Raw genomic sequence first — 22,449 nt, forward strand, 5'->3', positions numbered from 1 at the left:
TGTGTCTGACCTCAGTCTCTTCTTTCTTTCTTTTTTCGGCGCTCTCCAGCGAGGAAAGGCTTCACCAATGGTTATCCGTGTTTGTCTTCGCCGTCGGTCACTTTCTTTTTTGAACAACTGAAACATTCTGTGGGCGCTTATTGGTGTTTTCAGCCATGCTTTCACCTATTGCTGTCATAGACTGTACTGTAAAAGGTAGCTGCTGTCCTATTTGTATCCAATCCTCTGTCGTGACTCGTGACGTTAAACTCCTCACTTCCTGTGCGCCTGCACGTCAATGTCGACGGACGACAATAGTTTGAAAACATTGCCATAGTACAGAGAGTTTTGTGGAACGGACAGGCTTAACTAACATTGGGTAAACTCGTTTTGCCAATGGCTTGAATGTGACGGACATATATCGATGAAAAAGCTACGCAATGCAGCTCATACTTTAACTAATTACGCACGTTGTGCATCGACAAGCCACAGCGACAGCCAAAGTGAACCCAACTCCACTGCAGTCCTCTTGTCTGGTTTCTCGCAAGCGCGGCGGAGGAAAAAGTAGTCCCACACATTGAAAGTAGGCTACAGGACTGTGTTATACACATAGATACTACCATATATAAAAGGTTTTACATCGGTCTCGGAGTAGCATATTCCAAGAAAAACATGTAAGTGTTTAAACACACCATGCACACCATTCTACATAGGCCCATTAAATATTTCTACAGGGTTTTACTTGACAATGGTGGACTGAAATCAAGTTGTATACATCTCTTTAGTACAATATACAACTCTGCTACTAATCTAGAAATTATCTGTTTCACTCTCTCACACGTAGGCTAGTGAAACACTTAGCCTAGTTATTCATTGATTGTTGAGTATAGGGCCGCAGCAACTTTAGTAAAAACTGATTGCAGACAACATACTGCAGAATAGTTTTTTCCATACAGCAGGACAGGTTATTAACAAGCAGACAACTGAGGTAGCAGCATTGTTTAAATAAAAAAGTGTGCTATGCTACATACCAGAAATAGATACACGGCGGTATCTGACTTCATCCCCTTTATGTTTCAACGCCTTCCACCTGAGCAAGGCTTCGCCAATTGTAATCCTGGTTTTTGCACGCTCAGGCCAAATATGCGCACAGTAGCCTACGTAGCCTAATAGGTTGACTGTTTTTTAGCCATTTTCATTATATATCAAATCAGAATGTTTACACTCTTCTATGACCTTATAATCATTGTCATTGTGAACATTGTGATCCCCTCAGAAAATCTGTAACTTTAAAGGTTTATATACTACGCATATTTAGATATTGCCTAATTTGCATATGTTATTAAATTTTATAGACAAAGTGTAGCCTAATAAAAAAAGTATTTCTCTTAATATGAAGATTAATCTTGTAGAAATGTATGAGGATATATATAAAGGAACAAAAAGTCCCATTCACCATGTAGTGTGTGATACTAGTGTCACCTGTTGTGGTCATTTTCAGGGCTTTCGTCCCGGGTAGAGATTTTGTCACACATCCCACGTTGTTCAATGGGGTCATATTAGTCTATAGCAGTTGAGATATTCTTTGCTAAATGAAGTGCATACAAATCGTATCCAGGACCTCTACTAAAGGGTTTATATAGGCTATGCATATTTAATGAGATATTGCCTCATTTGCATATTTTATAAAACATTTTAGACAAAGTGTAATTCTGGCACACATCCCATGTTGTTCAATGGGGTCATATTAGTCTATAACAGTTGAGATATCCTCCGCTAAATGAAACGCATACAAATCTTACCCAGGACCTAGACCATTGCTTCGGATTCAAAATTGAACGGTCTTCTTTCTTTATCTGTTTATCCACCATTGTGAGTCAATGGGCTACCTGCTGCGCCCGGTCAGTCACTAAAATGTGCTGCGCATTTGGATAATGCGGGAAATTCGGCACCGACCCTCAGATCGTAATAGGCCTACTGGGCAAAGCAGGAAATACAAGATATTTCATCAGTGGGTGGTAGGATCAATCACCATTGTTTTAACTCACTATGACCTTAAAGGTGAAGTAAGCGGTTTATTTATATTAATATAAGTGTTAAATCGCTCTTTATTCCTACAGTAATCACTTACACGATGTGCACGTTTCATAAAGCCAATCTCTTCGTCAGCTGCTCTGCATTTACTAAGCAATTACATTTTATGTAGTATCCCGAAATTTTATCCAATCACAAGAGAGAACGCTATAAACCGACACCCGTCCGCATCCGTCTCACTAATGGTCTCACTGCCGATGCACGCCAGAGCGACACATGGGTGAATGTTTATGCGCCAACAATGGCGGAGCAGGTAAAAATCCTTCTCAATGTCTGTTTTGATGGTTTTTATCATGTTTTATCACACTTATGGATCTGAGATGATGCTAGATAATTTTCTGCTCGAAGACCGCAGTGCATTAATGTGGTGACGTAGGGACGAGCGAGGGGACTGCTAACTGCAGTAACTGACAGGAAGTTAGCTAAAAGAACCATTCCGCTTACAGCTCCTTTAATATAATTGTTAAGAAGCTCTTTAGTCATACAGTGATCACTTTCATAATGTGCGCGTTTCATAGAGCCGATCTCTCAGTCAGCTGCTCTGCATGTAATCGGCAAATAAACTTATTGGAGGATCCCTAAATTTGTATCCAATCACAAGAGAGAACGTTACAAACCGACACCCGTCTCACCCATGGTCTCACTGCTGGTGCACGCCAGAGCAACAGATGGGTGAATGTTTAAGGGCCTACAATGGCGGAGCAGGTAAAAATCCTTCCCAATGTCTGTTTTGATGGTTTTTATCATGTTTTATCACACTTATGGATCTGAGATGATGCTATATAACTCGCTGCTTGAAGATCGCAGTGCATTAATGTGGTGACGTAGGGACGAGCGAGGGGACTGCTAACTGCAGTAACTGACAGGAAGTTAGCTAAAAGAACCATTCCGCTTACAGCACCTTTAACAGACAATAAACTAAATGTAATGCTAGGGATACCAACTTTAAAATGAGATAAAACCATGGACCTATAATTTACAGGAGATTGGATTTCAAGTACCGGTAAATTCCCGCCTGGTTTCCGTCAACAGCGACTACACTTCCTATCTGACCTTCAGATTAAAAGCACAATTTGACTAGAAGTTATACTGTAAAAATAACTTAAAGAGCACCTTGCAGGTTGGATACATGCTGGAAACATGGAAATAACATATATAATGTAGCTTTTTAATTTTTATGATATTTTTCATATGACTTCTGAAGGTCTTCCTGTAAGAGATTATTCTATTAATAGGTGATGTGCCCTTAGTTTAGGGGTTCAATGCCTTGCTCAGTTGTGGCCTGAATCTACACTCTGACTCTTACTATGATGGACTTGAAACGATGACCCTCTGGTTCCCAACCCAAGTCCCCACAGACCGAGCAACTAATGCGTGAATGATAACACAAAAAACAGCACATAGTACGAAGTTAAAATGTGTCAAAATATACATTAAAGTATTAAATAGATAAGAAATAGAATCGTAAAAAAATAATAGAATATTGGATACAGGTGGTATATTAGCCTGGCGCTACCAGACCATCGTACTTCATTTCATTTGTACAGAAGGTCTGGAAGTGCTGTAATTGGCAAACGTTCACTCACTTGGAGGCGGGTGTCTGTTGAAGTTAAAAACTATTGGATCTGCGCAGTGCCACTCTGGCTTATCCAACCAATCGCATAACGTTTGGTCGTGAGCCGGCTGTTGACGGTGCGTTCAGGGAACTCGGAAATTTCCGACTTCACTACATATTGTAGTCTATGGATCTACCGGTACCTGGCAACGGTAACTTGCTAGAGCCTAACGTTTAGTTATTTGGATGAGAAAGGTTGTAGGCGTCCATACTTTCCCGAGCAGATGCACTGGAACACAGACAGGTCGGAACTCGGAACTAACAAGTCGGAAGTTTCCGAGTTCCGAGCATCAGGGAACGCAGCATTCAACTGAAACTGGAGCGCGACTTCGACCCTCATCGTTCTCAGCCACTTCCTCTGTTCGCTGATTGGATACTCAGAAATCTGTTCGGAAAAATCTCACTAATACGCCCCACCACCAGACTGACTACTGCAGGGAAAATGAAATTTGGGCGGAAGTAGGTAGGCGGGCGGAGCCAGGCTAGTGGTATATAGTAAGACAAGTGTAAATATAAAAACATGTAGGCTATGTTCTGCATTCTAAACCTGCAGAAATAAGCTTTGTGATTGTGAGGAAAGATATGGACACAACTGCACAATCAGACAGCAGAGTGTTTGTAGTGGGAGTTCAACGGCAATCATTAGCCTACATGAGAGGACACTCCTCCATTTTAATGCACATTCTTGGTTTAAATGTGCACATTAGTAATATCTTGCATTAAAATCTTATCTATCTATCTATCTATCTGTCTGTCTGTCTGTCTGTCTGTCTGTCTGTCTGTCTGTCTGTCTGTCTGTCTGTCTGTCTGTCTGTCTGTCTGTCTGTCTATCTATCTGTCTATCTATCTCGGCCTATCTAATGCTGTAAAAATATAGCCTTTCAACCAGGACATTATTTGAACATAAAACTTATTCAAAATGAATGTTTAGTACTAGTAGGTATCTAACCTGTTGTAAAGATGTGTTTCTGTGATGCACCTTAGTGGAGGTAAAGCTGACTCCCTGCAGCATCCCCCGCTGAGTGGACCGTCATGTGGCTGAGCGCGGCGGAGGGATACAACACCCACTGTCATCGTGGTGCTGAGTCTTTCGCAAAGCAAAAATGTCTGCCTAAGGGAAACTCGTAACTGATAGAGGATATTTCCCCCTTATATTGCCATTTATGCCCACATTCTGCTTTTTTGACTCCTATTGCAAGAAAACAAGTCTTCACCAGATCACCCTAGTAGGGATTTTAATCGGAAAAAGGTAAAGTATCAGTTGGAGTTCGCCAAAAGCTTTCGGACAGGTCTGTGTGAAATAAGTTGGGGAGTTGAGAAAGAACCATCGTTTTGTATATTCTGGAGCTGGGGATTGAGATTGCCATGTGCATTATGTTTTAGGCTATGTAATTTATCTTGAATAACAATTTATTTTAGGCTATGTCAGAAAATGCATGTTTTGTGTGTACAAGTGTCTACATTGACAACCTCTGCAGCTCGCAATTAAGCTCCTGTTTAAAAAATCCACTCGAACCACTAACTGCAGCTAACGTTAGCTGAGTATCTGAGTGACGTGCGGTTCCTCCACTAAACGTAACCATCCTTAAGGTTTAAAACAAAAAATGCCATAAAAATCACTGACAGGCATCGTGAGTGACAGTCTAACAAATGCATGTCTTACAAGCGGAAACATGTGTTACGGCAATAATGCGATGCTTCAGGTCCCATGGCTCCTCATCCATTCAAAGCGCTTACACCTTTATCATTCTGTTAATCACTAGATAAAGGGGGTTTTAAAGTGTCAGTGTCTCATGATCCAACTTTAATTCACTGTGATGATCTTTTGTTCTGCATCTAGAACTCGTGCTATTCTATCTATCTATCTATCTATCTATCTATCTATCTATCTATCTATCTATCTATCTATCTATCTATCTATCTATCTATCTATCTATCTATCTATCTATCTATCTCGCTTTTATTCCCTCCTATGGAGGCAGTCATTTCCTGCGGCTACTAAATAAACTGACAGAGATGTGAACTGATGGGACGCTGTTTTTTCTTCAGGTCTCTAGATCGCCAGGATGAACCCTCAGCAGCGGATTGCCGCTCTCGGAACCGATAAGGAATTAAGTGACCTGCTAGACTTTAGTGCGGTAGGATGGCTTTTTGTTGTTGTTGTTCTCTTTTTCACCTCTAAGGACCAAATAGGCTAAAAAGCCTGACTCGTTGATCAATGCACATTAGTGGGGAAATTGCGATTTTTACAAAACACCTTTTCAGATGTATCTGCAGCTGTTAACCTTGAATGGTTGCTTATACCTTGTCGAGTCTTTGCTCTAAATGTAGGTGCATGTCTGATATTTTTCCCTTTTTAGATGTTTTCTCCACCTGTAAGCGGAGGGAAAAACAGGCCCACCACACTTGGAAGCAGTCAGTTCAGTGCATCAGGTAGGATCAGATCCCAGTTAAAACCCTATTCCTGCAAACTTGTTCAGTAGTCAGTCTTGCATTGCATGTGGTTCTTTTCCCTCCTCTTTGCTCGTCTTCGCTGTGCACATCTGGCACTTGAAACATAAGCTCTCCACCTGGAATTATAGTGGAGTTCTTTGGTGAATATGTAGAACAAAGCACGGTTTAGGCCATAGGCATGTGTAAATGTTTTTTTGATCTAAGTGCCATCAAGGTGAAACGCAGCACTCGTATTTTACCGTATCGTCAGATCCATAAAGGAGGCATTTCTTGGCCGCTTTGATCATCTTGTTTGATTGAATATAAGTTCACAGATACTGCATGTTGTGTTCTTATCAGGGGTTTGTTGTGAGGTCTTGTAGGCAGATTTCATTGAATTAGGTTAATTAATATGTCCGAGTGAGATCCTTCTGAGCATAATCAGAACTAGAGCTGCTGGTGAATTATAGTGAGTGATGTTATGGCGTTTCACATCTCATATCCCTGATTATCTTTATAGCTTAATAGGATTGTGGATGGTTCAGTCGTCATACCAAGAGTACAGAATTCCCCCGCCTCAAGATCGCTTCCTGGCTATAAATGCTACAGGACAAGAATCGAATCACATCTATTGTCTGATGTGCTACTAGAGACAGTCAACAATCAAGCATTATGTTTTCTGAAAGCATGTTTTGTGTGTGTCCACAAAGCCTTGTTGTAGTCGGTTATCTGTGAAACCAAAGTCGTGCACTTAGTGGACAAAGACAAATGACACAAGAACAGAGCTGTCACTCATGAACTGTTGGACTTGTGAGGATGAATTTAAGAATGCATAGTCATTCAAGTGTGTGTGTGTGTGCTCTTTTCAGTCACTCAAATTACAAGGAAATTTCAGTTAAATTGATTAAGTAATGTCTCGCATGCCAATTAAGGTTCCCACAAAAATGTTTATTTAATTTATTAAAGGTGAAGAAAGCGGTTTATTTATGTTAATATAAGTGTTAAATCGCACTTTATTCATACAGTGATCACTTTCATAATGTGCACATTTCATAAAGACGATTTCTCAGTCAGCTGCTCTGCATGTAATCGGCTAATAAACTTTTCGGGGAATCCCGAAATTATTATCCGATCACAAGAGAGAAAGACCCCCGTCTCACTCATGGTCTCACTGCCGGTGCACGCCAGAGCGACAGATGGGTGAATTTATGCGCCTACGATGGCGGGGCAGTTAAAAATCCTTCCCAATGTCTGTTTTGATGGTTTTTATCATGTTTTTATCACACTTATGGATCTTAGATGATGCTAGATAACTCGCTGCTTGAAGACCGCAGTGCATTAATGTGGTGATGTAGGGACGAGCGAGGGGACTGCTAACTGCAGTAACTGACAGGAAGTTAGCTAAAAGAACCATTCCGCTTACAGCACCTTTAATGACCCAGAAGTAGACATTGGATTTTATCGAAATGTCCTGTCCTGATTACCCTGGCCAAAATAATGATGATAACCCTATCTCACAAGACTGAATCATTGTTATCACGATCCTGAACAAAATATGAACTAAATATTGTTACTTAAAGGCCTACTTCACCGGATTGAATATGAAGGTGTATTGAATTCTGAGATCCTATGTAGTATAAATGTGCAAAAAAAATTAAAATCGGTTCATCCTAGCCTGAGAAAAGGCAGAAAGAGTGTTTTTTTTAACCCTATATTTCTCTTTCTCGTGACATCACAGAAAGAGAAATATAGGGTTAAAAAAAACCGTACTTTGTAAATATTACTGTGATGTCACAGTAAAAGACATCACAGTAATATTTACAAAGTAAGTTTTTTTTACCTTACAATTATTTAAGAATAAAATATTTTTATTACATCCTAGAAAGGACATGTATTTTTTTAATCAAACAATGTTAAAACTTTGTGGAGGATACAATAAGCAAGCCTAGCCTGCAGCCATGGTGACAGGTTCAGGAAAGATGTAGGGCTGGCCCGAATGCCATTTTTCAGGCTTCGAATATTTGTTGGTTTTTCCGAGCGAATATTCGAATATTCGTTCCAGAAAAACACACCATCAAAAACAACATAAAAAAAATATATATATATATATATATAGGGGAAGGTGGGGTGATTTGTGCAACTTTTTACTCAAAGTGATTTTAAAGTGAGGCCTTGACAGTTATGTCTCCAACTCAAATATGTACATATATTTCAGGATGTTGTGCATCCCTGGCAATAAAAACTTTGGATCTGGAATAAACTGTTTAAGAAATATAGCTTTCGGAAAAAAAGTTGTCTTGTCGCACAAATCACCCCACGTAGTGGGGTGATTTGTGCGTCATTGTGTCACAATGACAAAGTCACCATCATCATCTTTCTGGCCATCTGAACTCTCATCAGTGGTGTCGTTAAGTGGAATTGAGATGTCACCCTCTTCTGAGCTACTGTAGACAATCACTTTCTTTTGGTGACCAGCGTATACAGCCATGCCACTGGCACAACTCTCAGAAATGTACTTTGCACTAGTTGCTCCGTGCTTGTGGAACCAACTGCCACCTGACAAATGTGATTCCCCCTACATTTCTGCCTTTAAATCAAGGCTCAAAACCCATATGTACACCCTGGTGTTTCCTCCCCATTAACCTCTGCACTACTTACTTACCTCTGCACTACTATCTGTGTTTATGTGGATGTATGGGCTTTACGTCTTTTATTTTGGTTATTGTTATTTTACCTTCATTGTTTACCTACTGAATGCACTATGTACAGCACTTTGGACAGTGCAAACTGTCATAAATGTGCTTTTATAAATACATTTTACTTACTTACTTACTTATAACTCACCCAGGCCCTTGCGCACAAATCACCCCATCCCCAGAATTTTGGATAATAGGCATGATGCAGCAATTTAGGGTTGACATTGTGCTAACTATATAGACTCAAAGTATAGCATACCAAAGCACTAAAACATGTGTCAAATGTTTTCAAACGTGTCTATAATTGTTCAGACACAATAATCAAAAAACCTTGATCATGGAAATTTTACTTTGAAAGGCAAAACACAGTTTTTTGAGCTTAAATGTGCTTATATCTTATTCCTTGTGTCTCCCTTCTTTACAGGATGAGTCAAATGGATGGCTCTTCTTAAATATGTGGTCACATTTCCAATTTCTTCCACGGTTTTCTAGAAACAAGGGGTTTTGCAACTTCCAAAATGCACAAATCACCCCACCTTCCCCTATATATTTTTTTTTAATAAAAAAAAAAAAAAAAAAAAAAAGTTAATAATCCCTATATACTCCCTGGAACCGATTTTGACAGTATCTGCATATTTTGTTGAAGATTTACACACTCGGAGGTGAAGTAATGGATGCGCTATGACACTTAGTGATGTAATATCCTCCTAAATGAGCAATACTACTACTACTACTACTACAATATTACTAACTTTTATATCCAAATATAAAATTATTTGATGACATTATATTGCAGTACTAGCTTCTTGCAAAAAAAAAATGTTGAAAAAAAAAAAAAAAAAAAAAAAACGAAGCTCCGAATACCAATTTAAGCTCTGAATACTAATTTTCCGAACGAGTATTCGAATATTCGAATAATTCGGGCCAGCCCTAGAAAGATGCAGCACCCCCTTGAGGCAATTCAAAATAAATTAGGAAATCAATGAAGGACTGTGTGTTAGCGAGTTAGAAGCTTTATCCATTATCAGTCACTCATGACTGATAAAGAAAATTCCCCACGATTAACATAATGTGTATTTATAGCCATTTACGATACAATCTTATATCATTCCATACATAAACAAAGGTTTCATACTATACATTGTTATGTTTTTTTTTGGACCATGCTAAAAAGTCCATGACGTCATTGTGCTTTATTGAGAAGTTTACATTTACCGGAACTGCTTGGTTCTGTGCGGCTCAGCCCACTTTTCTTGAGTTTCCATTGCCAAAAGTTGGGTATGGCCCCAAAATAAGCGAGCTAAGCCGCTCCTATTTTCGGTACTCCTCCGTTGGGGTACCAAGCCGTCTGAAAGGTGCCGAAAGGGTGGAGCTACACACTGCTGTCCGTGGATTGGTCGAAAGAATAATTTTTGCGTTAAACAGCCGTGTGTAGTCACCTCGGCGAGAGTGAAGAGAGAAAAATGTCTGTGTCCAGCTCTCTATATTGTGTGGTGTTTTTCCTCTTTGAATTAATCAGCAGGCTACATTGTCCCGCTGCTACGATGTCCCCAAAGTTGCGTAGCTGCAAAAGCCAGCGCTGCTCGCTCATTGTGCCTGTTGGCTCGTCTCTGTGCATTTACCGTAAATATGCTTGCATTAGGGGTTGGCTTTAAATATATGACAGACAATCTTGCTATTGCTCCATAGATTTATTTTTTAAAGAGTTGTTGTTGGCTGATAGAAACACTGATTTCACTTTATCTGTGATGAACTAATTTCAGACGGGCTGATATATTGGTCTAGCTCTAGTTCACAGGTTTTGGCATAAAGCATAAATGATGACATTAGTATCTTATAAGTAATGTCGAGGTAGAAAGACTTGTTTTTATATTTCTAAGGAAACTAAATTATGCAAAATGAAACCTTTACAAAATGATGTCAGAATGAACCCCTGCCATATAAATCCCTTCTTCCTGCAGCCTGATACTATATGTCCTCCTGTGTCTCTCATCCTCAAGGCAGGGGGAGAAGCCACATAAGTGATTGTGAACATAAGGCAAGTGGGTGTGCAGACACAAGTGTGGAAATTGCATGGAATGAGGGTTTGGATTATTGCATCTCAGCTGGGCATAGCCAGATAATTGAGGCAGAGTGGGACTGGCAAGTCCCTTCAAACGTGCGCCAGAGAAAGATGGATGGGAAAAAATACATAAAGTGGCTCAAACCGAGATTCATCATTGCTCTCTTCCAGCTGTGTTGATGATGCAAATGTGATGAGACCATTGACTCTTCAGTGTAGCAGGCTAGTGGATGGCTGCTATTGAAAAAGTAATTTTCATTGTGGGATGTAGTGGAGCATTTGCTAGCTTAGATGAGCAGCTAGTGTGGGATGGTTTGTCAGTGGGGCCCAGAATAAAAGATTAACTGCATGTTTCATTGGTGGGCGACGCTACAAACAGCCTCACTGCTGACTCACTTTTGTTGCTGTCCGGTGATTGGTTGACTGGTTACAAATGACCAGTTATATTATCAGATTTATAATCACTGGAAATAATATTTTATTAATATTTTAGAGAAAATAAATTCAGGTTTTAAACAGGTTGTATTAACTACAACCTCTGCTCATGTAGATGTCGCAGTACAGCTAGTTGCCTCGAACTGCCGTGTTTGTAATTTGAATAAAGGTTTACACTTTACTGTCAAAATAATATGATGTGATGTATTAAGACCACCCATATCTTACACAGCAACTTGGATTTCAGCTCTGTTTTTACATTTTCATTGAACAATGTGGAATATTGCAATATATTGCAACATGCATTGCATTGAAATGCACAATATCATTACCACATCGTGATCCAACTATTGTGATGAGTATCGCATCATGTAGTCCTTGCCAATACACAGCCCTAATATCTTGGCAAATGTAGTGTTGACAACTCTTATTGTAAATGTATTAACGGATTTGAGTTTACTGTTTAAATCAGAAAGCAAATATACTTAGCTGCAAATTATCACTTCATGTTAATTTGAGTGACTCAATGTGCAGCATATTTGCTGCTATTAACTGCTTAAGTTAGATTTACTAAATAAAACACATTGGAATGACCTGAACCTCATTTGCGAAATTCAGGCCGTTACAGCCTAGCTGTTATGTATTTACTGTACTTCACACTGAATAATGCAGTTACCCTGTAAAGGGGCATCATGCAAGCCACAATACTGGGGGGGCACAACAAGAGAAAGGACCATAGGATCCTTCACTGGAAAAAGTATGCAACAAAAAAATTCTTAATTATGCAATTTGACAAATATATTCAATTGATCATAAAGTCCACTATGCCTATGTAAGTTTTAATTACAGTATACAGTCCTGCAAATAAGCCCTGAAAAAGGTGCGCTGTCAGAAAACTAAACCCCTGTAAGAGAGTCTGGGGGCCCCCCTATTTCCCCCTAAGCCTATTGATTTGGTCTTCAACCAAATCAATAGGCTTTCTCTCCTCTTTCCCTGACTTCTCTCTATAAGACAAATGTCCCCACTTCCTCTAGAATATTTCTCTGAATGAAGCAGTTTATACAGAGACATCAAAACCCTTTCTGACCCTGTCTCCATAAAATCTGTTTGGTTCTTCTCAGTCAGGTTTTTACTTCATTATTTGTATACATGCGTCTAATGCAGTCGTTGGTACAGCTCTGAGTTCATATATACAGGAAACCATTACCGGTATGTCAAATAGAGCCAAAGGCTTTGTTCAAGTCAGCAAAGCAGGGGTGTATTTGCTTACATTAACATAGACATAATACGCCAGACTCTGAATGTACATGATTTTCTTTTAGGAGTCAGGTCACTAATTACCCTGCAGTGTTAGTTACACATACTGTATATATTTTCATATTCTCATCAAACAGATGTAACAACTGTTCATCAATGTATTTGTGCAAAGGGACCATTCATTTATTGTGGTTCATACAGTATTTGTGCTGGGAACCAGGTCAACTAGTTTTTAAATGACTGACATTTCTCATTTCTCATTTTAGTCAAGATGCCGTCTGGACCAGATGCCTTTTTTTTCTCATCCATTCTGACCTTGTAGGTTTTGGTGCCAACAGTATGTGATTTGAGATCAATAATATAGATCAATATAAGTTGATCATAGATGCCGTTAATTCTTGCTTCTGAATGTATGGATCATGGTGTTTAAGAGTCTATTGGAAGCATATTAAAATGCCTGTTTGGGTTTATATTGTAAAGGTATGTTATACTGTATGTCCTGGGCAAAATTGTTTGGCCAGTTTAAAGTTTTGATGTTATCGCAGTTGTTATAAAATATGTAAAGCCTAGTATTGCCTGATTTAGATCATTTACAGTAAGCATGTGTTTAACTTTTATGTTTTACAGTCATTTTCTGTATTATCCACAACTGATTTGATTTAGTCAGTCTGTTTGTCTATTTTTCCTTCATAAAATACATCAAACTTTTATACCAATACAACCAAACGTCTTAACTATTTTGCAGCAGATTACAAACAGAACCAATTGTTGTGAATAAAATAAAACAGATCATCGCTCTACTGTATGTATGTATATTTGTATGTATGTATTAATTAACATTACTAATAATAAAGACACTATTGAGTTTATCAGTTAACATACATGTGTGCTATATAGTGATGTTAGAGTTAGAGCGGGAAAGATGAAGCTACACAGACTCATTGATTGGAAGGTTTTGTTGGCATCTTCCAGCTTCATCAGCGCTTCATGGACCCACACACGGTTATAAAGAGCTCACAAAGAAAGAAGTGTTCGTGAGCATTATTTTGTGTCATTTTCCTGCAAATTGATCGCATGTCATTATGAATTATGGGGTGTCTGTATGTGTCTTGTACTCTTGTGTTGTGTACCAGAGTGTGTTTTAACTGAACCGGACTACATGCAAACGCCACCATTATTTTTTGTCTTCTCAGTGCAGGAATGTCTGTTATAGAATGGTTACCGACATGAGACAGTATCACTAAATCGGACATGTTACATGTCAGTAAGCTGGAGGTTTTGCAATGTGGCATGATCTTTCATGATCAGGTGTATTTCCTAAGAGTCACTGAAACAAGTTATCCTTTATAGAGAAGACCTTAGTCTTTCTATTGGACTGGAGCTTGGTCAGGCTGTATATACGATATTTTGAATTCGACCACACCATTTGAAAATGTTCTTTATTTATGCATAGATACGTTATGAATAATGATGTTTCACCTGCATAACCAAGGTCACTCTTCTGATTATTGCCTGTGCACAGGAACTCAAATAGCCACTTTTACTGCAGCAGACAGGCTTTATATTGTGACCTAACAAATAGATGTCAGGGCTGCTTTAGTTCCAGATTTAATTAATACATCTTTAAAATTCTTGTGTGCGCTGAATCCTGACATCCAAGCAGTACAATCAGCACTTATAATTTATGCTGGATATAAAAACACTTCAGGGTCACCATGCTGTCAGGACATTCAAGGATCCAAAATGTATCCACCATTACGGTCTGTTATGAAAGTGCTGAATAAAATGTTTCTAGTCAAGTATTTTTTTATTAGGACTTCTCTCTGCATGTTCCATCACAAACAGCCAGGACAAGCTGAGTGACTGCATAATATTGAATCCTCAAGCAGTGTTGGGTGTAGTGACCACGACCGAAGCTAGACAGAAAAAGTAGAAATTTCCCTCCGGTGTTTCCCTCCAATGTAGCCTTCTTTCATTTAAGTTTTTGTCACTTTCAGTAGTTAAAACCTTTCCCAGAACGGACCCAAAATTTAACCGAACGAGCAAATATGACCCCTGATTTTCCAACACTTAAATCCTTTCCTTAAATTGTACATATCCACAGATTTACAAATAGTAATAGTTTTGTGTTTCTGTTGCATAATTCACACAATTGAAAGGCTGATATTTAGTCTACCCTCAATTATTTGAATGTTAAGGACAAAAGAAAATACATCTCAGTGTCTACCGCACCTCATACTGCATCCTCAAAACACCATTCTAAAAATTAAAATCAGAACTTCAAGGAGGTATGATTATTGCAGTGCTGTTGCGTTTGCTGTATCAAGATGTACACAATAAACTGACATTTGAGTGTGTGCTCATCAAATGATTGCAAACTTTTATTCTCTTGCAGTTTGGTAAATTTGAGGTATTTTTTGATGCTATGCTGGCGCCAATAAATCATGGTTGTTTAGGAAGAAGTTGCTCTATATCTAGTCACTGCATCTCCCCCACACCATTTTATTTAATTTGATAACTCCTTTCCTGCCATTCTGAATTATTAAAAAAAAATCAGTAAACATGCAATGAAATGTTTTTATTTAGTATTTTTCTTTACCCTGAATTGAAATGTCAACATTGGTACAGTGTTACAATAATAAGTGTCCCATCAACAACTGATTGGAACATTAACAATTTAGTCAAACCACACGCAGAACTGCAGTACACTATAATACTAATATAATATTAAAAGTCTTATATTTTGAATTACTAGTACAAATACCAGTAATAAGAATAACAATGTAATTGTTTAGTTATGATGATTATGATTACATTTCATAATGATCGCGATTTCTTGCCTGTCTTAAAAGTATTTATATCAATATATTGGGTGTGTAAATACTGTGTGTGTATGTACTATTATGTTTGTATTTGTGTAAGTTTACACAAGAGTGAAGTAAACCACACAGTACAAGATATATATGCACAGATACATAAAATGTAAAGGTTTTCCAAAACAATTTATTTTCACTGTTTCTTTACATGAGTTCAAAGTTTAACAATGGCTGGTTCTTAAATCTGTACAAATCAAGTTGGGCTGCATGGTAATGCAGCAGCAACAGCTGTAAAGAAACAACAACATCTAGAAGTCCAACATAATTTTTTGAAAAGGGACCTGGATTGACCTAATTACGTACTAATAATTAGCCTGTGGAATATGGATTGGTGACAGTCTAATATCTGATTAAGGTATTAAGGCCATATCAGCACCTGATACCAATATTGGATCGGAATCGGCCCCAGTTCTACAAATCCTTTGACCTAAATCAAAGCCAATGCATTTTTGCAGCTTTTTTCTCCTCTTATGATGCCAGTGAGTAATCTTGTTGTGCTGCCTGCCTGTGCTCAAAGGAGGAGAGGGGACCCTTGAGCACTGGTAGGAGATGGTAATCAGACGAGATGACAGCCAGTGGCCCAGAGAGCGAACACTGACCATTGTTACATTGAGTGCGTAAAAAAAAGGCCCCAGTTAGGCTACAATATGTCACATTCAGGTTGTCACGGCACCACAATTGAGACCAATTTAGTATATCCCTTCAAAGTTGTATAGTGAATGTGAATGATAGAAGTGAGACAATGAACTATTTTATATATTTTTACATTAAAGGTGCATTATACAGTGTCAGGGGAGGCCATGGGGGATTTGTTTAAATTTGCACAGCCTGTTAGTTAACGAAACATATTTTCTCCATATAGAATTCTTAGTATTCAATCATTCTATAATCATGACTGAATAAAAAATATTTTCAGGCAACTGGAACCAAATGTAAAACTAGAATATGTTTGTAAACAAAGCCGTGAGCTCTGCTGCTGTAAAAACTGACAGTGAAACAGCTACTTTTAATGTCGCTTTCTAACTTCAATCAGTGTCCAGGGATCCAATTTTCCTGTGAAGAAAGTTTGTTTATTCAGTTATATGAATGTAACTCACAAAATGTCCACTTCTCGGACACACCCAAAGTTAAGAGTCACCTTTAAGCCACTGAAGACTTTGAAAGAGGAAATGAATCTGCTGAGTGCTAGCAGCAAAACAACATGTTTACGAGGATGAAACTTATCTATAAGTGAAGATCGCTGGAGCATGATTTCTGGTGCGAAAAATGTCGCTGACTTTCTGGTTAAGTGTATAATTAGATTTCTGACTAAGAACTGATAGTTGATAGTTTCAGTAGTTTTGATCTGTGATTACCGACTTTGCTTGCTTTTTGTATGCATATTGTTGAACTTCAGCCTTTATAACTGTGTTCTGTACATTACATTTCATGCTTTGTTCTCATTACCTAACTGCATGCGGGGCACCGAATATCAATTGTTAAATTATAAAGTTGAAAATATTCTTAATATTGAATAGTTTTTATTTGTTTCATTGCTATATTACTTTTCTGAGCATACACATTTTTTTTAAATTATATATTTTTTATTTGGTGTAAAAATAAACAAATGATATTGCATTTTGAGACAGATGTAATGATGACAATCAATAACATGGAGAATGGTGATGCTTTATTTGCTCTGCAATTATATTTGAGGCGACTTTGGCTTTTACTGAAACACAATATTGTTTCGAACAGCAACAACAATTGAGGCATCAAATGTGTTTTGCAGACTATCGCTTAAATTAGATTCTGAAGATCCGATATTATATTTTTCAATATATGCCAGATGGTCTTTGCTTTGCAGTTGGTTGCAGTTATGGATTTTATTTGTTTATCTGTTTGACTTTATGAAACACAGAGGTTTTCTCTTATTTAAGAAGGAGTTGAATCAAGTTTAAGTGCTCAGCTGTCTGGAGTAGCCTGGCTTATATCAGTGCCTAATCATAAAGTTATAAATTGCTTTCTGGTACATTAATCTCATGAAACTTTGCTTAGTTTAGGCCTTGATTTATGAAAAGCAGACAAAATGACACCATGGAAAATGTTATTTTTGTATGTCATGAAGCTTAATATCGACCAGCCACTTTTCTAATTAATCTCCAATCAGAAATATACATGTACAGTTTTAAAATCACTTCCCATTCACACCCATTGTCAGTCGAATTAGTATGTGATACTTAAGTTCAATGTTAAATAGACTTTAGATATAACATAAGCCTGTCCTTTTAATTATCTGCAACATTTCAAACTTTTATAGAGGACACCTCTGAAGAGTAACTTCAATAGGCATATTTATTTGACTATTGACTATTAGCTTCCAATAGCTTCATAAATGCTTCTATTGGAAGATCAAGTTTTGATCAGTTTTTGGGTAAACACATGTGTTAAGCTGCTGACTGCACGTGTTTTTTTCATACCTGTTAATTATGGTTGTTACTATTGATTATATTATCATCAATAATTTCCTTGATTATTATTTTTTTGTCAGAACATTTAGAAATATATCAATAAAAAAGACACATTCACAGGTCTTGTTTGGTCCACCTGCTACATTATTCCCAAATATATTTTATGTATATGAGATAAGGCAAAGAAAAGCAAAAAATACAAACATTTAAGAAGCTGGTGATAACAAAAACAAGTGATTTAATGATTTATAAATTATCAAAATAGTTGCCGATTAATGTTTGTACAAAACAAGCAGAATTGTTTTTATGATTCCACTCTTCATTGTGTCTTTGTGATTCAGTTGTTTTTCACTGGAGAATATAGATGTTCTGTATGTACATTGAACTATGTGTGTTGACTTGTTGACTGAGTCGTGCATCTCTCTCTCTGACAGGTATGGAGGAGCGGACCAACCAAGCGTCTTGGGCCCCAGGTGGCGAGTCCAGTCCCCCCTTTGAGTCCTCCCGGGTAAGATGACACACACTTTAACACCTCTGGATGACCTTTCTGCTCCAACACACATCACTTAACACTAATTACATCCAAGCGCTACATTCACATTGTGTTATTCTCACTTATCCCACTCATGTTGTAAGAGACCGATGTCTCTGTGACAGAAAGGACTGGTTACCGTTTTCATGGGGGGTGGAATGGATGATTTTTTATTTTATTCAACCAAATACATTACAATACACAGGTATTGGAATCAGATATGATTTTCAGATTGAGTATCTTTTTCAAATATTTCAGATCAAATTATATGTTAATGCTGCAAACCTTTGAATATTCGCTATGTATTTTTTCTTACCCCCATGCTGGTTTCTGATACGAAAGAAAATGTTTTTTTGTCCCTCGAGATTGAAGTTATGTAATCTGTTTCTGTGCCATTGAGAAAATAACTTTGCTCTTGATAATTTTAAAATGAAACGGGTAACATTTAAATATCTTTTAAACAGCCTCATGTTTCCTCTGATAATCATAAATTACCTTTAACAGCAAACGAGACCATCAGTGCAAAGAAAGACGTTTTTATATAGTTTTTATTACTGCTTTTGGTCTGGTCGCACACCCAGTCCGATTTTCGGTTCGCTCGTGCAAGCTCTATGGTCACATATTTGAATTGGTCCCAGATTTCAGTGTGGAGCAGCAACGCGATTTGAGAAGCCTATCCCTCCAGGGGCCTCATTTATAAAGCTTGCGGCGCACAAAAACCTTCCGTAGACGGGAAGAAATTTGCGGGAAAATGTGCGGTGGCAAACGTTGGTATTTATAAAGACATTATTTGCGGAGAAGTGTGCGTATTCCTACGCCAACCTTCGACCATGCGTAGAGCTACCACAAGGTTTTCCTGACTCAGGGAATCAGCGACACTCAATGGCAACACCAAGAAATAAAGCTCAGTCATCAGAAAAACACAGACAAATTGTGCTTGGCACCCAATATATTTAGTCAATAAAATATATAAGCTTACCTATAGTTGTGAATATATGGCTACTGTAGTCTATGGCATGCAGTTGTGATGTAGGTTGAATTACTTATCAAGTAGCCTAGGTCTACATGCTTTGGTTATATTTTATAAGTTGAATCTTATAGCGCTACTTTATAATAATATCCTATACGTCGGGAGGTGTTTCCGTGAGTGGTCAGCGGGAGAGCAAATTTTAAGAGGTGTGTAAAAAGTAGTTTTGTACAAAGTTAAGCCCAACAGATATTAATTAAAACGGTAATTTCGTTAGATAAAATCATGTTATGAATTTAGCAAATCATTACACACATCTATTTCCCATAGCAATTCACCCTGGAAGATATAACTATAGGCTACTCTGACGTTGTTGGAAATGTGTGGATCTCACGGGAGATAAACAATTCTCTCGAATTGACTATAGGCATTATTTCACTTGTCACACCATATTTTATATGGGCCTACATATAGGACTACAGGTAGGCCTACGCTAATACGTGATATTTCATACAGTACAAAGTTGGGCGAAACTGCTTTACAAAGACTACAACGACTGTGCCAATCATGATATGTGATAAGCGCGCGGGTGTGTATGTGTGTGTGCCAGTTTCTGCAGCACATGCACGACGTCACAGGCTTTCTTCCTTCACAGTCGCTTTCTTTGCGGCCGCGTTGCCTCCCTTTTTTCCTCATGTCAGTCAAAATTCCGTGCTTATTAAGTGCGTCATCATATTCAGGAGCTATTTAGCATTCGCCATGTATGGTAGATTGTGGGATGAAACTGGGAGGTGAAGTGGGAGGACGGGGTGGAGATCGTCTGCGCACAATTCACCGCAGGTGGGTATTTATAAAGGGAAGATTGCGTGCAACTGTGCGCTGCACAGTTTTATAAATCTGATTTTTTTTTTTGCGCAGCACATTTTTGGCTTTCTGCGGACGCAATGTTTTAGGATGGTTTCTACGCACACCGTTATAAATGAGGCCCCAGGTGAGGGAAGGGGAGCGGGAGCCTTGTTTGAAACAGTTGTTTGTCGTCATAATGACTAATAACGGGGCTGAACCATTCAAGAAAAAAAGAGAAAGCAATGAAGAAAAGCTAAAAGGGAGAGTGATATAGGCTACGGGCGGGACGAGGGCATTGCCAAGCAACGTGTATACAATTTCACGAGAGCGAAACTAGACTGCAGTGTTTACTCCTAAATGAATGAGCGGTTGGTAGCCTACTAACACAAAGTTTGCTTTGCTTCACCATCATCAGATAACCATTATCTGAAATAGTCATTATTTACATCAACAACACAAACACATTACCTCATGGTGATCCATACTAACTGCCGTCTCTCGTTCATTCGCTTTCTGTGAGGACACGTAATCTTTCAGCTCCGTAAGAGAGAGTAGTTAGGTGACGCTGCTGCATCAACTCATTGCAATCAGGTGTGTGTAGCACTGACTGGCATTAGTTGATGCAGTGTCAAAACCACTCTCACGGAGCCGAAAAGAGTCCTCACACTTTCAACACACGGACATGCACTATGGTTGCGTTCCGAATCGCATACTTTCTACTATAGTATGTAGAAAAAAGATTTAGGATGTCCCGATTCTTGTGGCCAGATTTAGGATGGTTAGAATACCCGGATGGTCTACTTCATGCGGCCAAGATTGTTAGTGTTGAAAAGTGCATCCTATTTGGGCGATTCTGACCCACAATCCAGTGCGCACGTGAAGTGACGTAACATCGACGAAGCCTATAGGTCCATGTTATGAAAACAAACGGGGATGCGACGGATATAAAAGCAAGAGGCAAGATCAAGGCGCAATGTTATGATGAAATAAGAGAGAAAAGTATGTCCCAATAGTATGTCTACTGCATCCTAACTAGATTCTTTTTATCGTCGGATGTAGTATGTAGAATAGAAAAAAGAAAGAGTATGCGATTCGGAACGCAACCCATATTGCGCCCTTCTCAGTTCACACTCGCACGCCTGGCACGAGCTAGAAAACAGCTTTGCGACAGCGGGCGTCGTAAAAATACTACCGCTTTTGTCCAAAGGGGACGCCAACGTGCCATATTACTCGTAGTGGCCAAAATCTCCAACTCAACCAAGCTTCTTGTAGGTATTTTGAACTCTAAATAAATAGTGAGGAAATATTAGTAGGTTATATTACCTAAATATTTATTTTCATTATTGATTCATCTGGCAATAATTTCCCTGATTGATCAAATAATGAATTTAGTTGGCAAAATGTAAAAAAAAACAGTGGTAAAAATGTGCACCTCAATTTGTCAGTGTCTCTTGCTCTATATGTGAATAACTGTACAGGAACCAACATATTCAATTTAATTTAATTTAATATGTTGTAAAACAGAACCAGCAAAACGTCTGATTTGAGAATCTGCCACTGGATATTTCTTGGTATTTTTGCTTGAAAAACTTCTGAAGCAATTAAGGGCTGTTACAAGCTGTTTTATAGTTTGCGTCAGGGTCAGAGCAGCTTGTAAGAAGCTTTAAAAGCATCTAAATCAGGGGTTCTCAAACTTTTGATAGCTGAGGGCCAATTTAGGTACCCAACATTGGACCGAGGGCCGCCGAAGGAAAACATTTTTAAAAACTGAAATAATTTCAATGGCCAGCGTCTTTGCGTCTTTACAGTTTACATGTATTGGTCTGCATCCAGTAATGTGTAATTAACAGATTTTAATTAATTAATGAAGGGCTAGGTTTCATTTCAACATTGGGGGGACACATTAAAAGCGGGGGTCTGAGGGTATTTCCCCAGAAAAATGTGAGGTTCAAACACTTCATTTTGTGCATTGTGGTTAATTTTTATGCAGTAATTTGTTTCTTCTGTATTTATTTATGGTGGACATGTTAAGGAAAAGACAACTAGCTCCCATTGACACAAATCTAATGGAATATAAATCAGTAAGGCATTCTGTATTGCATTCAAATATTTATTCTACTTTATTGTTCAAAACTTTCTGCACATTGCTTTAGTAGTGTTTTTTTGTAGGACTCACTACTCATGATGCAGCAGCACAGCAGTGTTAA

At 38.3% G+C, this 22,449-nt stretch overlaps 1 protein-coding gene across 1 annotated transcript in view; it reads left to right on the top strand.

The window, feature by feature from the left end:
- Window positions 1–4,794: 4,794 nt before the first annotated feature.
- tcf12 (transcription factor 12) overlaps window positions 4,795–22,449 on the top strand; it is an 85,469-nt gene continuing 67,814 nt past the window's right edge. The window contains exons 1-4 of the mRNA XM_080032549.1: window positions 4,795–4,937; window positions 5,738–5,826; window positions 6,049–6,121; window positions 18,332–18,405. Of these exons, the coding sequence (XP_079888675.1) occupies window positions 5,755–5,826; window positions 6,049–6,121; window positions 18,332–18,405 (219 nt within the window). The 5' untranslated portion in view covers window positions 4,795–4,937; window positions 5,738–5,754. The remainder of the gene's footprint in view (window positions 4,938–5,737; window positions 5,827–6,048; window positions 6,122–18,331; window positions 18,406–22,449) is intronic.

Source organism: Ammodytes marinus (assembly GCF_949987685.1).
Source record: "Ammodytes marinus genome assembly, chromosome: 1".
NCBI classification, from domain to species: Eukaryota; Metazoa; Chordata; class Actinopteri; order Uranoscopiformes; family Ammodytidae; genus Ammodytes; species Ammodytes marinus.